This window comes from Ambystoma mexicanum, chromosome 6p (assembly GCF_040938575.1).
Source record: "Ambystoma mexicanum isolate Mex_15411 chromosome 6p, UKY_AmexF1_1, whole genome shotgun sequence".
Lineage (NCBI taxonomy): Eukaryota > Metazoa > Chordata > Amphibia > Caudata > Ambystomatidae > Ambystoma > Ambystoma mexicanum.
Genome location: NC_090935.1, coordinates 778,655,447 through 778,673,302, shown reverse-complemented (window position 1 = coordinate 778,673,302; position 17,856 = coordinate 778,655,447). Strand labels below are relative to the sequence as shown.

The 17,856-nt window shown below is 43.3% G+C and overlaps 1 protein-coding gene across 1 annotated transcript in view; it reads left to right on the top strand.

The window, feature by feature from the left end:
• Window positions 1-15,599, top strand: part of ELL2 (elongation factor for RNA polymerase II 2) — a 364,302-nt gene extending 348,703 nt beyond the window's left edge. The window contains exons 9-12 of the mRNA XM_069627653.1: window positions 6,623-6,689; window positions 7,889-8,060; window positions 14,677-14,721; window positions 15,192-15,599. Coding sequence (XP_069483754.1) covers window positions 6,623-6,689; window positions 7,889-8,060; window positions 14,677-14,721; window positions 15,192-15,305 — 398 coding nt within the window. The 3' untranslated portion in view covers window positions 15,306-15,599. The remainder of the gene's footprint in view (window positions 1-6,622; window positions 6,690-7,888; window positions 8,061-14,676; window positions 14,722-15,191) is intronic.
• The last annotated feature ends 2,257 nt before the right edge of the window (window positions 15,600-17,856 follow it).

Sequence of the window (17,856 nt, the reverse complement as noted above, 5' to 3'; positions counted from 1 at the left end):
TGGGGCACTACTAGTCTCCTGTAGTCCCCTGGGGTAGATTCAGTAGGTTCACTGCCTATGCTTCCCTAGCTCTTGCCATTCCAGCTGGGAAGCTGTCTGCTGGCCCAGATTTTCTAGAGATGGACACTCTGTCCTCTGCTGAAGTCTGCCCTAGAGGGTCCACCACCTGCAAGTAAAGACTGCAGCTCAGGATGGTCTCTAGGATTCAGACCTCCATTGCAGGTAAGGTTTTCTTCCACTCCGTCACCAGTAGCTGTCCCTAAAGAGTTTGGTTGTTCTTCCCACTCGGCCGGGGAAGGGGTCACTGGGGGTGACCTGGGACAGTCCTCTCAGGGATTGTCTCGTCCTGTGAACAGGTTTAGGTTTGAGAGATTTTTCTTCCAGAGACCTTGGATTTCTCCTTTGTCTTTCTTGGGAATAGAACAGCGCCCTTCCTGTGGACTGGAGGTATTTGAAATCTCAACCTCAAACAGAGCCCCTCAAGGTTGTTTCTCTTTCCAATCTTGTTTGTTCCCGATTTCTCTTGCTGGGAGGCCTGGGGGTACTGGATACAACTCCCAAGAGTTTTCAAATCATTGCTCAACAGGACTCTCCCTGGCACTCCATTCTGTAAACTGACAGGTATTCGAACAGTCATATTATTGCACTGGATGAGAGCTGGCAGAATGGGAACCTGCAAGTTTAGTGGGACCTTCGTGGTCCTTGGCTACATCCTCCGGTTTGAATCCACTTTAATCTACCACTGTAATTTAACAGCCTGTGAGTAATAAGACTAAAAGGTCACTAAGTTAAAACCACTGCCACCAGCCATTCAAGTAAATTTGCAATTGTAACAAAAATGTTACCAGGTAAGTAAGGAGATACATTGTATCCCCCAAGCACTCCACATAAGGTGGGGAGTACTGGCTCACTATATAAAATGTGAAGGGTATGAAAATCTGCATTTACACCTTGGGATCAGTAGTTCACCACATTAAAGAGAAATTACAAAGGGGCGACCCACTCTAATCCCAAAGGTTACAGGAAACTATACTCCAATTATATACTATGGAAGGAAATAAAAAGTTCACCCATAAAGAGTAAAATACTAGGTGGGGGTGCGGTGGGGGGAGATTCCCAGTAGTCTAGGGACAAGGAAAAATAGTCACCAAGTCCAAGCAAGAAGTTCTGGGGTTGACACTGGTCAGGTAAGATTTTCATATTCGTTATAAATCTTCATAACTGGTACATTGAACTATTAATGCTGTAAAACTGACTGGTGCCACTAGCCTACTCCACAGCACCATTGTAGTGTAATATACTAAACCTGGGGCCAAAATGGGGTGCTTTAAGTGCACCCCTGTCCTAGCAGCCATAAGGGCTGCTATGGGCCCATAAGGTTAAGGCCCATGGTATCCCATATTGCAACAAAAAGGTTGCATGGAATCTTCACTAGTGTTCCGTCTGACCACAAATGTAAGTTCAGAAATGTCAAAACCGGAAAAAGTAAACCGCTTAAGGGGCCCATAAAATGGAAGAGCATGAACCCACAAATGGAATTTTCCCTCAACACAAATATATTTTTACAGGCATCAGTGCAGTGATTTTATTACTTTCAAGTCCCCAAGAAATCACAGGTATAGCTAAATAATCCAGTCTTGTGTAAAACTCCAGGGACCCAAGAGGAGCCATGGAAAATTTCAGTGTTGGGAACAAATTCTCTTGGATCAAGCATCTCAAGATAAGACGCTTGGAGTGGTGGGTCACCACTATTCTGCCTCAGTCTTGGCTTGTTTGGAGTCTCCAACCATTACTCCAGTTGTGGGACCATTCTTTGGAGGCTGCCTTCCCATGTTTACCGCCGGAGCTACCTGGTTCTCCTTGCTCGGTTTCCTAATGCCTTCCTAGTACCTGCTTTGACCTCTGGCTGCTGATAGTTGTCTGGATGGTTCTGGGCTCTGGTTAGTCAGAGTACAGGATCCTATGGCCAGCACTGTAACCCTGTACTTCAGTCGGAATCCTCAGTGACTACTGCCATAAACATGTCCCTGATGCCAAGTCCTGAGATTCTTCAGAATCCCAATAGGGCCCCATTTTGCAGACCAAGCCCCTTTTTATAGATACTGAGTTCACCACCAGGGAAGTCATACTATCACTTAAGTAGTGGGATGGGTCTTACTATGGCCCTTTTTATTTTTATAGATACTGGGTTTGCTGTTATATTTAACCTTCTAAAAATTCTAGTGACCATAATGGTGTATATTTCCTCAGTATAAGAGTGTGGTGTATTCTCTGGGGTGGGACCAGTTATACCTCACTGGCAATCTTCCTTCTTTGAGTGATGCCATACTGCTCTGCCATACCTATGCTTTAAAGTTTGTTTTTTTTTAATCTTGGTTGGAAACCCTGTCTTGGCATTAGGTTACATTGTTTTAAAATCACCCCAGAGCTGTAGAAAATGTCGGTGAAAGACTAATCACATATGGCTTGCTTTTTGGTTGGAGCCTTGTGTACACTTAAAATGGATGGTTTCACACACCGTAAAGGGCTGGGGAATAATCTCCCCAACGTTTGGTACCATGTTCGTCGATTTAGGAGCTAAAGTTTGTAGTCCATAGGCAAGCAGTGGTTCTAGGGTAAACTAAGGTACGTACCAGATATGCTGAAGCAACCGACCTTCAAACACCAGAGGGTACACTCAGCTAGACTACCATTGGGTTCAATGCCCTAGCAGTCTTGTAGTGATGGAAGCCAGGTAGGGCGGACCCCAATACCAATCGGTGGTGATGTGCACTAGGATGGGCTGCAACTCCCCGCTGCTCCAGGACCCCGACAATTAATCCAAGGAATGTATCAGTACCCATGACGAGTATTTAGTGCCAGTTACTGTATTTGGCTCGAAGGGCGCAAAAACACAGGAAGTACAGGTCTTGGAAAAGGATCTGGCACCGACTGACTTGGACGCTTGAGCAACTAATTTATGCTGCAGATTACTGTAAACCATGCACGCAGCAGGATGACTCGCCAGGCAGCAGCAGTGATGAAGGAACCTCACAAATTGGGATTCGGTCAGCTGAAGTGGCAAGAGGGGGACAGCCAGCAAGATCCGTCCCATGATGGGAGCAATGGGTGGTGGAACAAGACGGAGCTGAGGCAGAGAAGTGGTGACCCTTGCTCATAAAGGCAGTGAGACACCCCACCTTGAAGCACTCGGTCCAATGGGAATTATCTTCTTATTTAAAAGGAAAGTGGAGTGCTGAGGACAAAATGTATCCAGGCCCCAACCGTATGGCAAGGACAAGACACTTTGCAGCAGCCATTCCTTTAGTAGCAGCACCTAGTGTTCCATTAACCATCTTGAGTTAAGTGTCTCCCACTGATTCTTTGCCTGTGTACCCTTGGAGTAGATGGTTGCACATGCCTCACCAGAGGCACCCACAACAGGGCAGCACAAAGGGTTTACGGTCCACCCATACAATGTGATCCGGTCTGGGGCTGGAAACCAAGCTAACTAGTTTGCACCTGAAAAGGTGCAGGGCTGGGCTCCGTGAGCCTGTCTGCACAATGGACATTTTTAACCTGCTTTGTGGGCCACTAAAGGAAGGCCACAAAACAGAATTGCTCGGAGCATTCCGTAAAGTGAAAATGGCTACAACAATCTGAAACCAAAAACTAAATGCAGCTGCCACAGGACTCAACTCTAGCTGTTCTTTCCATGTACCCAAAGGGGCACTATAGGGTTTAGGCCTCTTTCCCACTAGACAGGACTCTATTATCTGGAATAGACCTGGAGCAACATCGCAGCCTAAGGTACGTCTATCGGCGTGGACAAGGGCCACCAGCACGGCCAAGCATCCATGCACGATAGAACACGCATATGCACATCCAGCCTAGTGCACACACAGCCGTCCAGACAAACATCTGACGTACCTCAACACCTCTGCAGCTAGCATACAGTGACCACCACCCAAAAGGAACTTGGTATAGCTGGCTCCACAAAGACTCAACAATAGCAAGCTATCTCGAACCCCCGCCAGCACCCACCCACATGCCTGACCCCTCTTGGGCTGCTTAGTCACGCTTTGCCAGCCACCCAAGTCCTCGAACGGCAACATGCATACACGCATCTCCTAAACTAAACCTAGAACTTTACAACCACGTCGACCATGATCACCAAGGGCGTTCAACCAAGGAAAAGCGCATGGAGGCCACACAGGTGGGGAAAGAGTGCTATATAAATATACAATACTTGCAGGGTGATGGGATCAACATAGCACCAAAATTGGGGTGCTTAAAAAGCTATCTTAAAGTGGAAGCCATATGGGCTACCAAAGCAGTACAACAGCAAGGGGATGAGGGACGTGCAGAGGTAGAAGTTTCCCTGCACAGAAATAAAGCCAAAGAAAATTGGGGAGGGAGGTGGGGAACAGAGTTTAGGGGTCCCATTAAATGGCACGAGAACCCCAACAATGTAATGTTGAAGTAAGCTGCATGTAAAACCCTCATCTTTCTTGCATAAATCTAGATAATTAAAAATATTACTGTGGGCAATCATGTATAGTATGTTCCATTGTACCTTTCTGCCATCCTGCTCCCACTGGAGTACAGCTTTGACTGTTCTGCCACAGTTAGTGACCGTCTGGCATACACAGGAAAGCCCTGGAACCTAGTTGTGTACTAATCTTCCTGAAAACGAACCCTAGGATCTCTACAGATCTTTCTACCTGCATAGTAACAAAGTATGGTTTATTATAAATCTCGTCCAAAGAAGACTGTGCAGCACTGTAAAGACCGTAGGTAAGCACTTGCAGTTCTAGGAAAACCAGCTATCCGAAAATGTTGAAATATATGAGAAGTCAAAGGTCACCAGTTGCAGAATGGGAGGAATAGACTTGCCATTGATGGTGCTTGGACAGAGAGTGAGGTGTTCTAAAGCTGGGGTATGGTGCAGCTATCGGCAAGCTGGCAACACTGGTCCTGTAGCCAGGTAGTGCAGAGTGGTCCACAGTGCGGCTCAGGGAAGACTGTTCTTTTAGAGATGTTTTCTTGGCTAACAGACGGTATTTCCCCAAAATAACATTTAAAAAAGTTGCTAATTACAAATCCCAAAATGCTGATTTAGGTAAGCGGGGTTGTCCCCTGCTCCCCTAGTTCAGTATTATGGGCGTCGGTGGTTACAGGGGTGTCCCCTACATACATTAAAGGGTAAGCGGAGGACAAATGACCAGATTCCAAAAATCTTCAGTTTCAAAATGCGACCAAGTCTGCTTTGCAATTTAGCAATTCAAGCTTGTCAATGTTTTTTTAACGTAGATCCCATTAGACGGATTCTTCCTCTTCTTACAATCCTGTTTCTCCTGCCTATGGCAGTCTGCACAGTGCAAACTGCAAGGCTTCTATTCCACCTCTGGTTCAGGCCTTCAGAAATATTTCAGGAGGCAGGCTCATTGATGTATTGTACAGTGTGTTCATAAGCCTTTCAATGAGCTGTTTACTAATGAAAAAACAGAATGTAAAACATGAAGATGGGTTAACGTTTTAGAAGCCCTCTGATTTGGTTCTCTTAAGTTAGTCTAGTGTCCCTAGCCCTCATATGCAGTATGCAAGCCATATCCTGTACGCCCTCTTCCAAATCCCACTCAGTTTCGACACTGCATGAATGAATTACTTCATTAATCAACCGGGAAGAGGAGCATATGAACTTTTCCTGGGCTAGGGATATTCACATTCACAGAAAAGTAGGTTTTAAGTCAATATATGGTTCTGTGATCATTTTGCTTTTTGTAGGTCGCCCAACACTGATTTTTTTTTTTTGCAGCCGATTTGTAGGTTTTTTTGGTGTTTTGTTTTGTACGGCCTACAAAAAGCGAACCCCACATTGCTTTGCCCTTCCCCTGGACAGAATTTAAATATCGGGGTTTTCACCCCCTCCCCGAACGACACCCTGCATCCTCACTCCACCGAAAATAAACACACACGCGCAACACACACACTCGCAATATATACACACTTTACCCATTCTCCATCATGGCCGCTTCCAGGTCCTGGCTACAGAAGTGCGCACATGTGCTACTTTTGCCAAAACAAGACCATGTGTTTTTGGATCGAACTGAAATGGCATATATATAGTGCACAGCCATGGATAATTATTCTTCTAATGCAATGCATAATCCGCTCTTGAAAAAGGATTGAATGAACTTTAATTCTTATATTGTACTACATAGAGAAAGTTGATGGCCCTGTAAACCTTGTTGTGCCGGTGGTGGGAGGGGGTGTGGTACTGTAAGGTTTGTTCTTTTCTCAATCCTTGAGTGATGCATTTTAGCAGCCAGATGAACCTTTTTGATCATGTCAGTCCTGGTAGTAGCGACTAAATAGCATGAAGGGTTCTTTCATAAATGTTTTGCCTGTTCCTCTACAATTAGCGTGTCTTGTATGAACGGTATTTTCCAGTGCCCTAGAAATGAGAGCAGCTTAACTTTGCCTTGTTTTAAGCATGGACCCTATGTGTGAAGTCGTTCCTTTCACTTATTCATTGTAGATTGAGACTGCACTACAGAATTGCTGGTTAGGCTCTTCCCGGAACGTTTTGCAGTACAAACGTTAACTTAAGATGTATAAATTAAGCTATTATTCTCCACAGGAGCTAAAGAGATATGCACCGCCTCTTCCGATCCTTCATCAACAACTGAACTACCAGATTACTTGACGTAAGTAAATATGCTGTTCAAAAACTTGGTTTGTGTATTCGTGTTGGTCCAATTGCGTTGTGGATGCAAAATTGAAGATTTGTTTGTTCAGCCAAACATGATTTGCATCACTATTAAATACTATTCAGGTTTTCTTCTGCATCCTTTCCCTTGTTTTGTCCTGTTTCTTATTCACTCTGTGAATTATTGGTTTCCAAGCACACCTTTCTTTATGTGCCTCCATTTTTCAGCCACTAGCTTAGCATGCCACTTCAGTATTTCAGATGTGATGTACCACCCAATTTACAGGTGGCCAAGAATCCCAGCCGTATCCGATATGTCTGGCTCTCGGGCATCATATTGCTTGGGCCAGCCCATACATGTTGGCAGGACAATCCTGCTTTTTTGATGTTTCTCTACCGGTTTGCTTACTTCCACAAGGTCCTCCTGGACCACATCGCCGCTGAGACTCACTAATCTTCAATCTATGCCTCTGGCCAGGATTGGTGTCTGAAGTAATCGCAAATTGATCTCAGCTGGCCGTTCAAGTAATCTTGCATTTCAACACAATGTCCGACTCCTCCTTTTCACTGCAATAGCGATATTAAATGAGACAGACTGCTTGGGGGTGCGGGTGCTGCTTAATTTGTTTGTTAGTGTTGGGTCTGTATCCAACTGCGAACTTGCCATTAACCCGTTAACATTTCCACCTCTCCCAGCCATCCCTGGGAAGGTTTCTCTCATACAGTGTTAGGCAAGAATTAATGTAGTAACACTTGAGACTACACACCCCTTCTCCTCTTGGACAAATACGCTCAAATGTTCAAGGCACACGCTTTTACTCCCAGCATATTTTTATTTCGGAAATGGTACATATTTCCCTAAAAGCATACAATACAGATTAATGTAATTGGATCGATAAAATCATCACATTGACTAAGCTGTCTTTTGACCCATTAACACTTTGTCTGCATTACACATTGATATCATTGATGCTAATTCTGTTAAATACAGACTTTGACTCTGGCTGAAAATCACCTGTCCCATTTCCTTGAAAGTGTACACATACTTCTTACCCGGAAGGTAGTGTGCAGCTCTTATTTGAGCTGACCTCTGCGTGCCTAGAATTGGTTGTTGCCTGAATAGATTTCCTTGTTTTTATTGTAGCCTTGCCAAGAATGTTGTGTGAACACTAATTATATTGTGATATTTTGTAATAGGAAATACACAGCCATTTTATCTTCTGAACAACGTCAAACGTACAAGAGTGACTTCAATTCAGAGTATGATGAATATCGGAGTTTACATGCCAGGGTGGAGAATGTCACTAGAAGGTTTATGAAACTTGATTCACAGCGGAAACGTCTTTCGCCTGGATCTAAAGAATATAAAGTAAGGAATGGACTTCACATCTGCAGTATACAAGTGTTTGTGCTCTTATTACAGTATATTTCTGATTAGAGCTAGCATGTTTCTACTGGAAATGTACAAGCTTTACTCTTGTCACCTTCAATTTCCTAATTGTGAATGTACACCGAGAAATGGCATGCCAGAAGGGGGTAGAAAACTACATTGCACTGTACCCTATTCAATCTCATCTTAAACAAGACCTCAGATTAGTTTATTTTCATAAAAATACCTTTTGATTGGATGTTTTCCCATGGTAGTAAAACTAAGCCTTTGTTAGGACAAGTTGGCATATGTTTTGAGACTTTGCAATCTGTCAATTGTTCCATGCCAATGGCAGCTTTTGTTCTACCAAATGATTTACCATAAGATTGAATTGGTTCTTGTTGAATAAATCTATCATTTTATTGTACGATATAGCATATAAGCTTTTCACAAGCACAAAATTCAGCATACAATGTCATAAAATTCAGATACACGAGATTTAAATAAAATTACATGATAAAATACCTAGAACAGAGCTCCGTTTAGAAGCTGATGTCAACTAATTTTGAAAGATAATTAACATGAGTGAGATCTGTAGTTATGAATGTTAACCTAAATGTGCTTAGGGAAAAATAGACATTTAAACTCAACCCAGGCAAAAGATCTGTAAAAACGGAGAGAACACTCACTACACCCGCTGGCCAACTGAACTTGGTACAACCCAGCCCACAATAGTAAAAAAAAACATGGGAGTCTTGATGGACAACCAACTAACTCTAGAGCCACAAGTGAACACTCTTATCAAATAATTTTCTCCTGCGAGCAGTAAAAAGATGCTACCATTCCACTCATTTGCCAACAAAACGCTCACCTTCATTGCTCATGTCCAGAGTAGACTACACCAACAGCCTAGATCTAGGCATGCCAGAACGACTTCTTTACTGTCTGCCACAAGCAGCATCTGTTAAGCAAGAATTGATGTATTAACCCTTTGGTAGTCTACACAACCCTTGTCCTCTTAGTATTAGGTAACCCACCTATGTCTGTACTACAGAAGTTGGTAGTGTGACTGAGCAGCCAAGCTTATCTCAAGAGAGGTAAATGTGAGCTGTAGCAATGAAATCCACCAATACAAATATCCAAATGACACTTACACTCCAGGGTTCTAGTTAAAATAATTATTCAACAGTTTTAAATCAGTGTGCAACAATAAAAATATACTACAAAATACTTTTCCAGAATCAATTCAAAGCAAGTAGATCATCTTTAGATATGCTTCATACTTTTCTTACACCCTGAGGTGACTTCACGAACTAGGACACTAATGGCTTTTTTTTATCAGTTGTATACTTTGGTAGATTCTGAAGTTGGCAGAAAGGTTAAAGGAAGGAAAAGGGTTAAACAGGGTGTCGGAGCATGTGAGCACTTTAAATCTTCCAGTGAAGTCTAGATAAAAAGCTTTCCCAACAAAATTAGCTTGAAACCAATGCCTCACCTATGGGGGACAGTAAGAATCAAAGTCAAATTGAATGGAAGAGTCTGCAGGGAGCCAGGATGGCCAAAGTCAATTGGAGCAAAGTATATGGAGCTGAGGCACTGCTTAGTCTAGCACAAAGTTAGTTTGTTGAAGAAAAATCACTGTCGGGTCACCAGCTATTAAACTTGTGAAAGTTAGCTGCGACTCTAGAAAAGCAGCTACTTCATGGCTCAACTGAGAAGAGCGAGCTACAGACAATGAGGTAAGTACCCCAAATTCAGAACAGTACCTTTTGGTTAGAAGAAGAGGGTCTAGCTGGCTCCTTTCTGGTTGCAGTGATGCAGATCCTGTGTTACTGGGCCTCAGTCATGGGGACAAGAGGGAGGTGGTCTGGGGACTCCTGCGGCAGCAATTTGATGGTCAGCAGCAGCTACTGGCTCTTTACGGATCAGTGGTACCTCACTGGTTCATCGCTCGGTAAACTGCACCACTGTTGATCTTGGACACCGGTTGGACTTCCTTCACTGCTCGAGTCCTGCACTTTGCTGAGGTGACTCGAGCTTGGGGTCGTACTGCTTCTGGAGGGTCCTGGGGAGACTCCTGGAGCTTTTGACCGGCTTACAGACATTGCACTCGACTGTGGATTTCTCAACCCCTGGCGGTTCCTGCAGCAGCAAAGTACAGCCATCGTGAGAGGTCTTCCAGCAAAGTTCGTCTCGGGGTTAGTTGGTCCCAGTGTAACGCTCACCTGGCTCCCACGGAGGCGCTGGTCTAGTCTGGGTTGCTGTGGCCTCTTCAAGCGTGAAGCGCAGAACTCGGACCACCGATTGGACAGGACCCCCAAATCTTGCTTGTCTGACCCGTAGGAATATCCTTCTGCAGATGAGAAAGGGGAATTAACTGTCTGCAGAATAGTGTGCTTGCTTCCCCTTTTCCCCCTTTCGTTCTTCTCGGACTTCCTCCAAAACCCCCGGTTTAAGCTCACCTTATGGTTTGGAAGGATGAACTCTCCATCCTGCTTCTGGTGCAGGGGCGCGCGTTCGTCCAGTTACTTCACCGGTTTTCAGAATGGCGCTGGCAAAATCCACTTGACTTTTCAGAACGATACGCCATAAGTATGAAGATTCAAAAGTTCAAGTGTAAGCCTCTTTTAATGTTGTCTTCCTAACCTGTGATCTGTCCTTTATTTCAGGTGCAGAACGAAGGCGATGCGTTGAGGGGTTAAATTGCCGACGGTAAAATCAGGTGAGTTAGTGATGAGGGCGACCCCTCTAAATGTCTTTATAATTCCCCAGTAATGTCTTTTGTCCTTTCCCCATAGGGGCCGGGGTGCGGTACCTGCCAAAGAAGCGGCGCCGACCCGAAATGTGGAATGCCGGTAAGTATTATGGCTGAAAATTCGGCTTTCCTCCTGTGTTCCCTCTGCTCACCTTTTGCCCCTTCTTCTCTCCCCTAGGTGCAGAGATGTGGCGACCGGTGCTGACAGCCGCGATGGAGCCGGGAGATGTCTCGAGGACAGGTGAGTGAAGCGCGGCGCTGCAGCAAGCAACGCGATGCTTTTAAATGGAAGTCTCTCCAAGAATGCTGGCGTGAAGATTCCGGATGCAGGTAAGAAGTTTGAATAAGTTTTTGGTTTTCACCTTTCTCTTCTTTCCTTACAGGTGTTCCAGGTTCGAGGCGGGCATGGCTGGAGTCCAGGAGCAGGCATTACTTTTACTGAGCGTTCAGCTGCGGGATGCAGAACAACGTGAAGCACGTGTGGCTGTCCGGGCGTGGCTTAAATAGCCTTGGAAGAAGTCCCAGGTAAGTATTCTTCCACAGCCCCACCCAAGCAACAAAATACTCCCTTCAGAAAAATAGTCCCGCCTAAGCCTCATTTGGCTTGGGTCTTCATGCAGCATGGTCTGCATCAGGTAAGTGCACCAAACACTTTCCTTTATGAGCCTGGCGCCTATGGCGCCAGGACTGATGTCCAACATGAGCCTATGGCGCCAGGACTGAGTCCAAAGAGCCCCTATAAGGGGCTGCTGGGCTCTTACCCGGGGGCATGATGCCTGCTCCCGGGGGTGCTGGGCCTGGCCTGGTGCTCCGGGGGTAGGCATCATCACACCCAGTAACCCAAGGGAAGAAGTTGTCCTCTCCAGAGCTTCTCTTGTCGATCATAAAGGAACTGCAGCACAGCTGCAGGGCTTCACCGGGCGGTTCAGTGGTCCAGCAGGATGCACAAGCTTTAAGTATTTCTTTGTCTGGTTGTTCTTCCCAGTGGTTTTCGGTCCAAGAAGCTTCTCCTTTTAAGCCGGTTTCTCCCATTCATGCACGGCCCAGCTGTCACTCGCACAGTAGGGTGGCTGTCCTGCAAGGATAGCCAGCCAATCGGGACTGGGGTCATTCAGGGTTGCCAAGAGAGCAAGGATGGGGGAGTTTCGGGCACCTCCCTCACTTCCTTCCCCTGCAGACACACTGGAGCCAGAGGCAGGTTTCAGTACTGAAGCACGTCACAGGCAAAATGAACAAAGGGCTCAAACCTGGTTTGGCTTGCTGAGTAAAACCCAAAAAAAGACCTTGCAAACAAGAAATGGCAAAAATGACCAGGACATTTTGACGCAATGATCACCCATGGGTGGTATACTGCAGCTGAGGATTCAGCCTGCGGTAGAAAAGCACAATGGTAGGAAAATTAAACCACTGCCACCAGCCATTTAAAGTAGTGAGGGTAACATAATAAATGTTACATGAGTAAGTAGGAAAAGGGGTTAAGTGACCCCCCCAGCACTCCACATAAGATGGGGTGTGCTGGACCTACAAGAGAAAAGGTAAGTTGAGTCAATTTCCCTTTACTATTCTTGGGAACTTTAGTTCAATGTGCATAACGCACATGGCAATCGGTGGACAAGGAGCAGAATTCCTACAAAAGAAAATTAAGCCAACTAGACTCCTTGGGTCAAGCAACGAAATCCGCCTGGAACTGAAACTATACCTGAAGAAAAAACTTGGAGGCACCTCCTGCTACCACTTGGCCGCAAAAACCTGGAACAACATCCCAAAGGAAATCGACACCAAAGATCACCTAAAATTCAGGAAATTACTAAAAACCTGACTCTTCAACACCACAGACTCAAACTGAAAACCGGAAAGGAAATAGGATGACTAAAGAGGGCACTGACAACTCCCAGAACTGGCTAAAACTCCCACAACACCCAGACAGGGTTAGGAGCAAGGTGCATTGACACTTTTAGATAAAATAGTAAAATAGAACACAAGCGACACCCATAAAGACAAACAACCCCAGCCAATCCCGCCCAACTTCCTCACTTGACCCTTAGCTTCTACCAGGTACCACAATGTTACAGAATTGTTAAAATATTAGCAATCGCCACACTGAGTTGTGGACATTAGCAGGTACACTGGTCATATGAGTGGGAAAGGAAGACTGGTAAGGTCATGAAGAAAGTTGGAAGTGGAGGCCTGATGCGAAAGGGACCGTGAATACCAGCCAAGCCTAGATCAGGACAGAGGCGCAGAAATGCTACCGCACCCATCTGGGGAGATTACACAAACCCAGCGCCTCAATTCAAGATAGAAATGCCAACTAATCAATTCCACCAAAAATTTCCCCCTCTGCATACACCTCTCAAACTCCAAACCAAACACAACCACAAACCTACTACACAACAAACTGCACAAACTTCACTACATTGCACCAACAAAACAAAAAACACACACTCGCGCACAATAGTACACGACAACTACCGGCCACAAACACCCCAGGCCCAGCCAACGGAACCACCAGGCTGAGGCCGCCAACAGCACATCATTGCTTTCTTGCACTTTTCCAGCTTCCCCCTCACTAACTCACCCTCCCTTCCTCTTTCAGAGCCTCCAGGGGACCACTCCGGTGGTGATGGTGCACGGTACAAATGTCCTTTAACACCCAAGAAAAGGTATTTAAACCTTATGAGAAATCTAAAGGATTTCTGACGCTGCACTGAAGGTGCTGTTAACATTCAAAAAGTAGATGCCTATGGAGTTTGTCAGACTCCAAAAACAAATGACACACATAATCCAAAGCGGATCAAAATACATGAGTGAGAAAAAAGGCTCTCTCCAGGGTTAAATTTAAAAAGTCCTTAAGTCCAACAAAAGAGCTGGGGGTCTTTGAGGTTGAAGAGAATTGGCACAGAATTGGCCCTAACAGCGTTGTTACTCCTTTATCTGAAAGCTTAAGCTTGATCTGCTCTCCATGAAATGAATATGCAGATTAAGACATGTAGTTGGAAGGGCTAAGCAAATCTGGGCCTTAACACCACTGTAGTTGAATGGACTTATGAAGCAGATAGTAGGTCCTTTCTACCTTCAGATAAATTAACTTGATTAAGATGAGCACCTTCAACACTGGATATGTGATGGATTTAAAAAACATTATGTAAGCATGCTATTTAGGCAGACAGTGAGGAGTTATTGTTTAATAAAGTAATCAGAGCCCCAAATGTGCTTTGTTTAGCAGCCTATGGAATGGAGTTCTAGAAATGGCAGGGTATAAAGGCACAGTACCTTCTGTAGGCCATGGAAAAACATTTTGGTATTTTGAGTGTAAGGTTTAGATGGCAAATGAAATTGCATCAACTGGTTTGTATGCTTCCCTAAGCATCGGCGTGAGGCAGCAGTACCACAGTGCTAGTCTGTGCATTCCAGCTTGCTAACTATGGATTATGTATGACAAATGTATAGATTACCACTGTCTACACTATTGGTATTAATGTCTCTTCAAATACTGATGCCGTTTTAAGGTGATGTACTTGCTCATGTTTTAATGTAAATCTTTGGGTAATTGATCTGAGATTACTATACATTACTTTTACTTGTGCAGCTAGTTTCCAAAAATAGCCATTCTTAAAATATACAATTTTTAGTTTCTATGTCAACGAATTTTCTTCCACCTTGTTAGGTTTGTATGTGACACTGCTGTTTACCTTCTGGTTCAGTGGGAGTTAGGTTAACTGTCTGGCATTGCCGGAGCTGCTTGAAAGAATCCACCATTCAGTGCTGTCATTTAACATTCTAAAAGTAAACCTGTAATTCTGCTTTTCAGATTACAACCATTAACGAAAAGTTCTTTGTTCTAACTGTTTTTGCTTTTAGATTGTTCACGAGGAAGTATTACAGGAGTACCGGAAGATCAAACGGGTTAGTAATATTTACTATGGTAGTTAATTTTTTTTTTTATAGTACATTTCACAAATTCAGTGGTCAAACTTTTCTAGTTTGTAATCTAAAAATGTCAATGCACCTTGCTCCTAACCCTTCTCGCACAGGTTGCTGTGTAAACCTGTCTGCATGTACCTGTTCTGGTGCGTACTAGGCTTCCACATGCAGCCTAAGCAGAATGCCAATGCAAACCGCACCTGACCGCCCCTGTACTTGTTAGAGCCTCCTCCATGCCTTAAAAAAACTTGCATGACACCCAAACCTGCTCTCCCCTGGACCCATTCATGTTTTTTGGAAAGGTGTTCTTCCTTGTAGAGGCTTATTAGGCCTATTTTAACAGTGTACCTTTTCTGCTACATAGATCCTTTGGACTTGATGAATGTAATGTGCGTCATATCCTTTAAAACCTAAATGACGATCTTAACATTGGTTTCCTTTCTTTTTTTCAGTCCAGCCCAAATTACAATGAAGAAAAATACAGATGCGAGTACCTTCACAGCAAGCTGGCACACATTAAAAGACTAATAAGTGAATTTGACCAACAGGCAGAGTCATGGCACTAGTACTCTGCTACACCCACAGGATGTGAATAAACTTAACCTTATTTATTTAAAATTCCAATTGTTCTCCTCAAAGATACGAAAAGCAAAACCTTTGTAATTCTCAAGTTTTGCGGCTAGCAGATTAGTTACTAGGTTTTTCTTTTGCTTTCCTGCGTATTTAAAGCTGCTTTATTTGGTCCTTTATTTCCTTTTGTTCTACAGACTTGTTTGTCTACAAATTGAGACACTGGGGATCCAGTGTCTTTAATTTTGAAATGCGCTTATTTAAAGACGCTAAATGAAATGTGTCTGGACAAACCGGAGTCTGTTTTCTGATCTTTTATAGTCAAGTAAGCCCTTTGCCTTAAATGGTAGAAGGTATTATGAAATTTGCACAAAATGGACAAAAAAACATTGTTTTGGAGGTTTAAGCGGATTGAACAGTAAAATATCTGGATACCATACAGTCTTATGTTGAACTGTAACTTATCCCTGCAAGTTTAAACCCCCCACTGCAGTGATTGCCTTAAGGTGTTTGCTTGTGTATTTTAGTGTGGTTAAAAAATTAGCTACACTACTTTCCACTTAATTCTGAGAGTGGGAAGCATACTGTGGCCTACCAGCTTCTGAAAGAGGTTGCCTGTCTGCGTGCATCAGTTGTGTGTGTGGGAGGATGCATGAAGAAAAGCTGTTACTCCTTTTGTAGGCCAAACGCTCAGGTTTAACCAGCTTTTGAGTGTTGTAGGGTATTTTCCTAAAACAATTTGCTACTTCTCATCTAGAGGGGAAAGTGTTTCCATTTCAAGTTTTCAGCTTTAATAACATCAAGGATGGGTCTGGGTGGGATGGGAGGGGTGCTAACTTATACAATGAGTAAACAGATCTATAGTTTTGGGGTAAAAGTCAAAAGAAATTACCATGTAGGTATCCTATTTATATACTGCTATAAAGTATTTTTTGAAGAGATATGCAAAGAAGCTATTGCCTAAATAAAATGTATATTTAAAGATGTTTCTCCTGAGTACCAGGAATATAACTAAGAACAGATGTATTTATAGAGCATACTGTGATCCAACAGCACAAACTTTCATTTCATGCGATTCTGTTTACTTTGATATAAACTATCAGTTATTTTATCAAGTGGGAACATAAGTTATTTGGTCAAATGTAAGGATATGAGTTTATCTTGACTTGAATTCTACATCCTTATATATTTTTTTGTCTTATTTGTCTTTTCAAAGTGCTGCCAATTGAAAAGGGAAGCATTATGTTTACAGAGCTGATTATTGGAATGTTTGCCAAAACTTTGGTAGTATTTTTAATAAATTCTGCTTCTATCATCTTAGATTGTTTTATGAAATCACTGTAAACCAGAAAATGTTCTTTGAAACAAAGCCAACATGAATTATTTTGGCTAACTTCTTTTTTTGAGGCACTGTCCTTTATTTGCAGCCAGACTGCCAGTCCGTAGATTTGCACATAAAATCTGTATTAATTTAACCAAAATTAATCTTTGTAAATTAGATCTGTTGGAAAATTACCTGACTTTAAGTTAAATATATATGAAGGAGTTATTTATTTCTTTTAAAGATGGCTATTTAATGAGATGAACGCTACAATTAAATTACAATGGAGATTCCCCAAAACACTTAGCAGTTGCCCATCTACCTTTTTTATACAGGTAACTGCACACGCCATCTATGTAGTTTCAATGGCACTATTACACTTAGACCTACAAGGGATGCAAGTTGCTCAGGCAGGTTGTAATATGTAATGTATTTACAACTTTGTTATAATTTTGTAGAAATGCATAATGAAACCAGATCTACAGGACTTTGTGCCAATTATTTGAACTACACCGACAGGAAAATGAACTGCATCAGTTAAATCAGTGCACATTAGGGGTCCTTTCAATGTTTCATCTGTAGCTGACCATGCTTAATCTGGTAGCACATCTAGAGTTTATGCATCCTGGGTTTACAACTAGGCTTTGGTTGAGCAAGTCTGCTCTGACTGGCCTTAACTGAAAACGCCATCATTCCCGTAGATCACATTTTCTGGTTTACAGGCTGAGTGCATTCATTAAAACTGAAGACGGCCTAAATATCAGAGGTCCTCACTGCACATGTTTGGTAGGCCTGACGAACTACTGTAAAGCCTCAACTGAATTGGCTTGTGCTTAACCATGTGCATCTCTCAGGTCTTGAAAATGATGTTGCCCTGTCTTGTAAAGTAGTCCTGCAAGTCTACATATCTTCTGCTACGCCCATGACTACATTCCTGTTGAACAAAAATTGTAATTGCCTGGAACTATTGGGCCATTACAAGTGTTACGCTCACCACTTGACTTGTTTTTTTTCTAAAATGCCAGCAAAATAATCTGTGCAAATCGTGGCAAAACAGTTTGAGTTACACTACTATGCAGATTTGTTTTGATTACATTTGTAATGGGATCATGTTGTGGAGGCCAATATCTGGTCTAAAAACCAAGACTACTATGGTTCATCAGAACAGTACTTGCTAATGAACAGATCATGTGTGCAAAAATACATGTATGCCACCTTTTCATGGC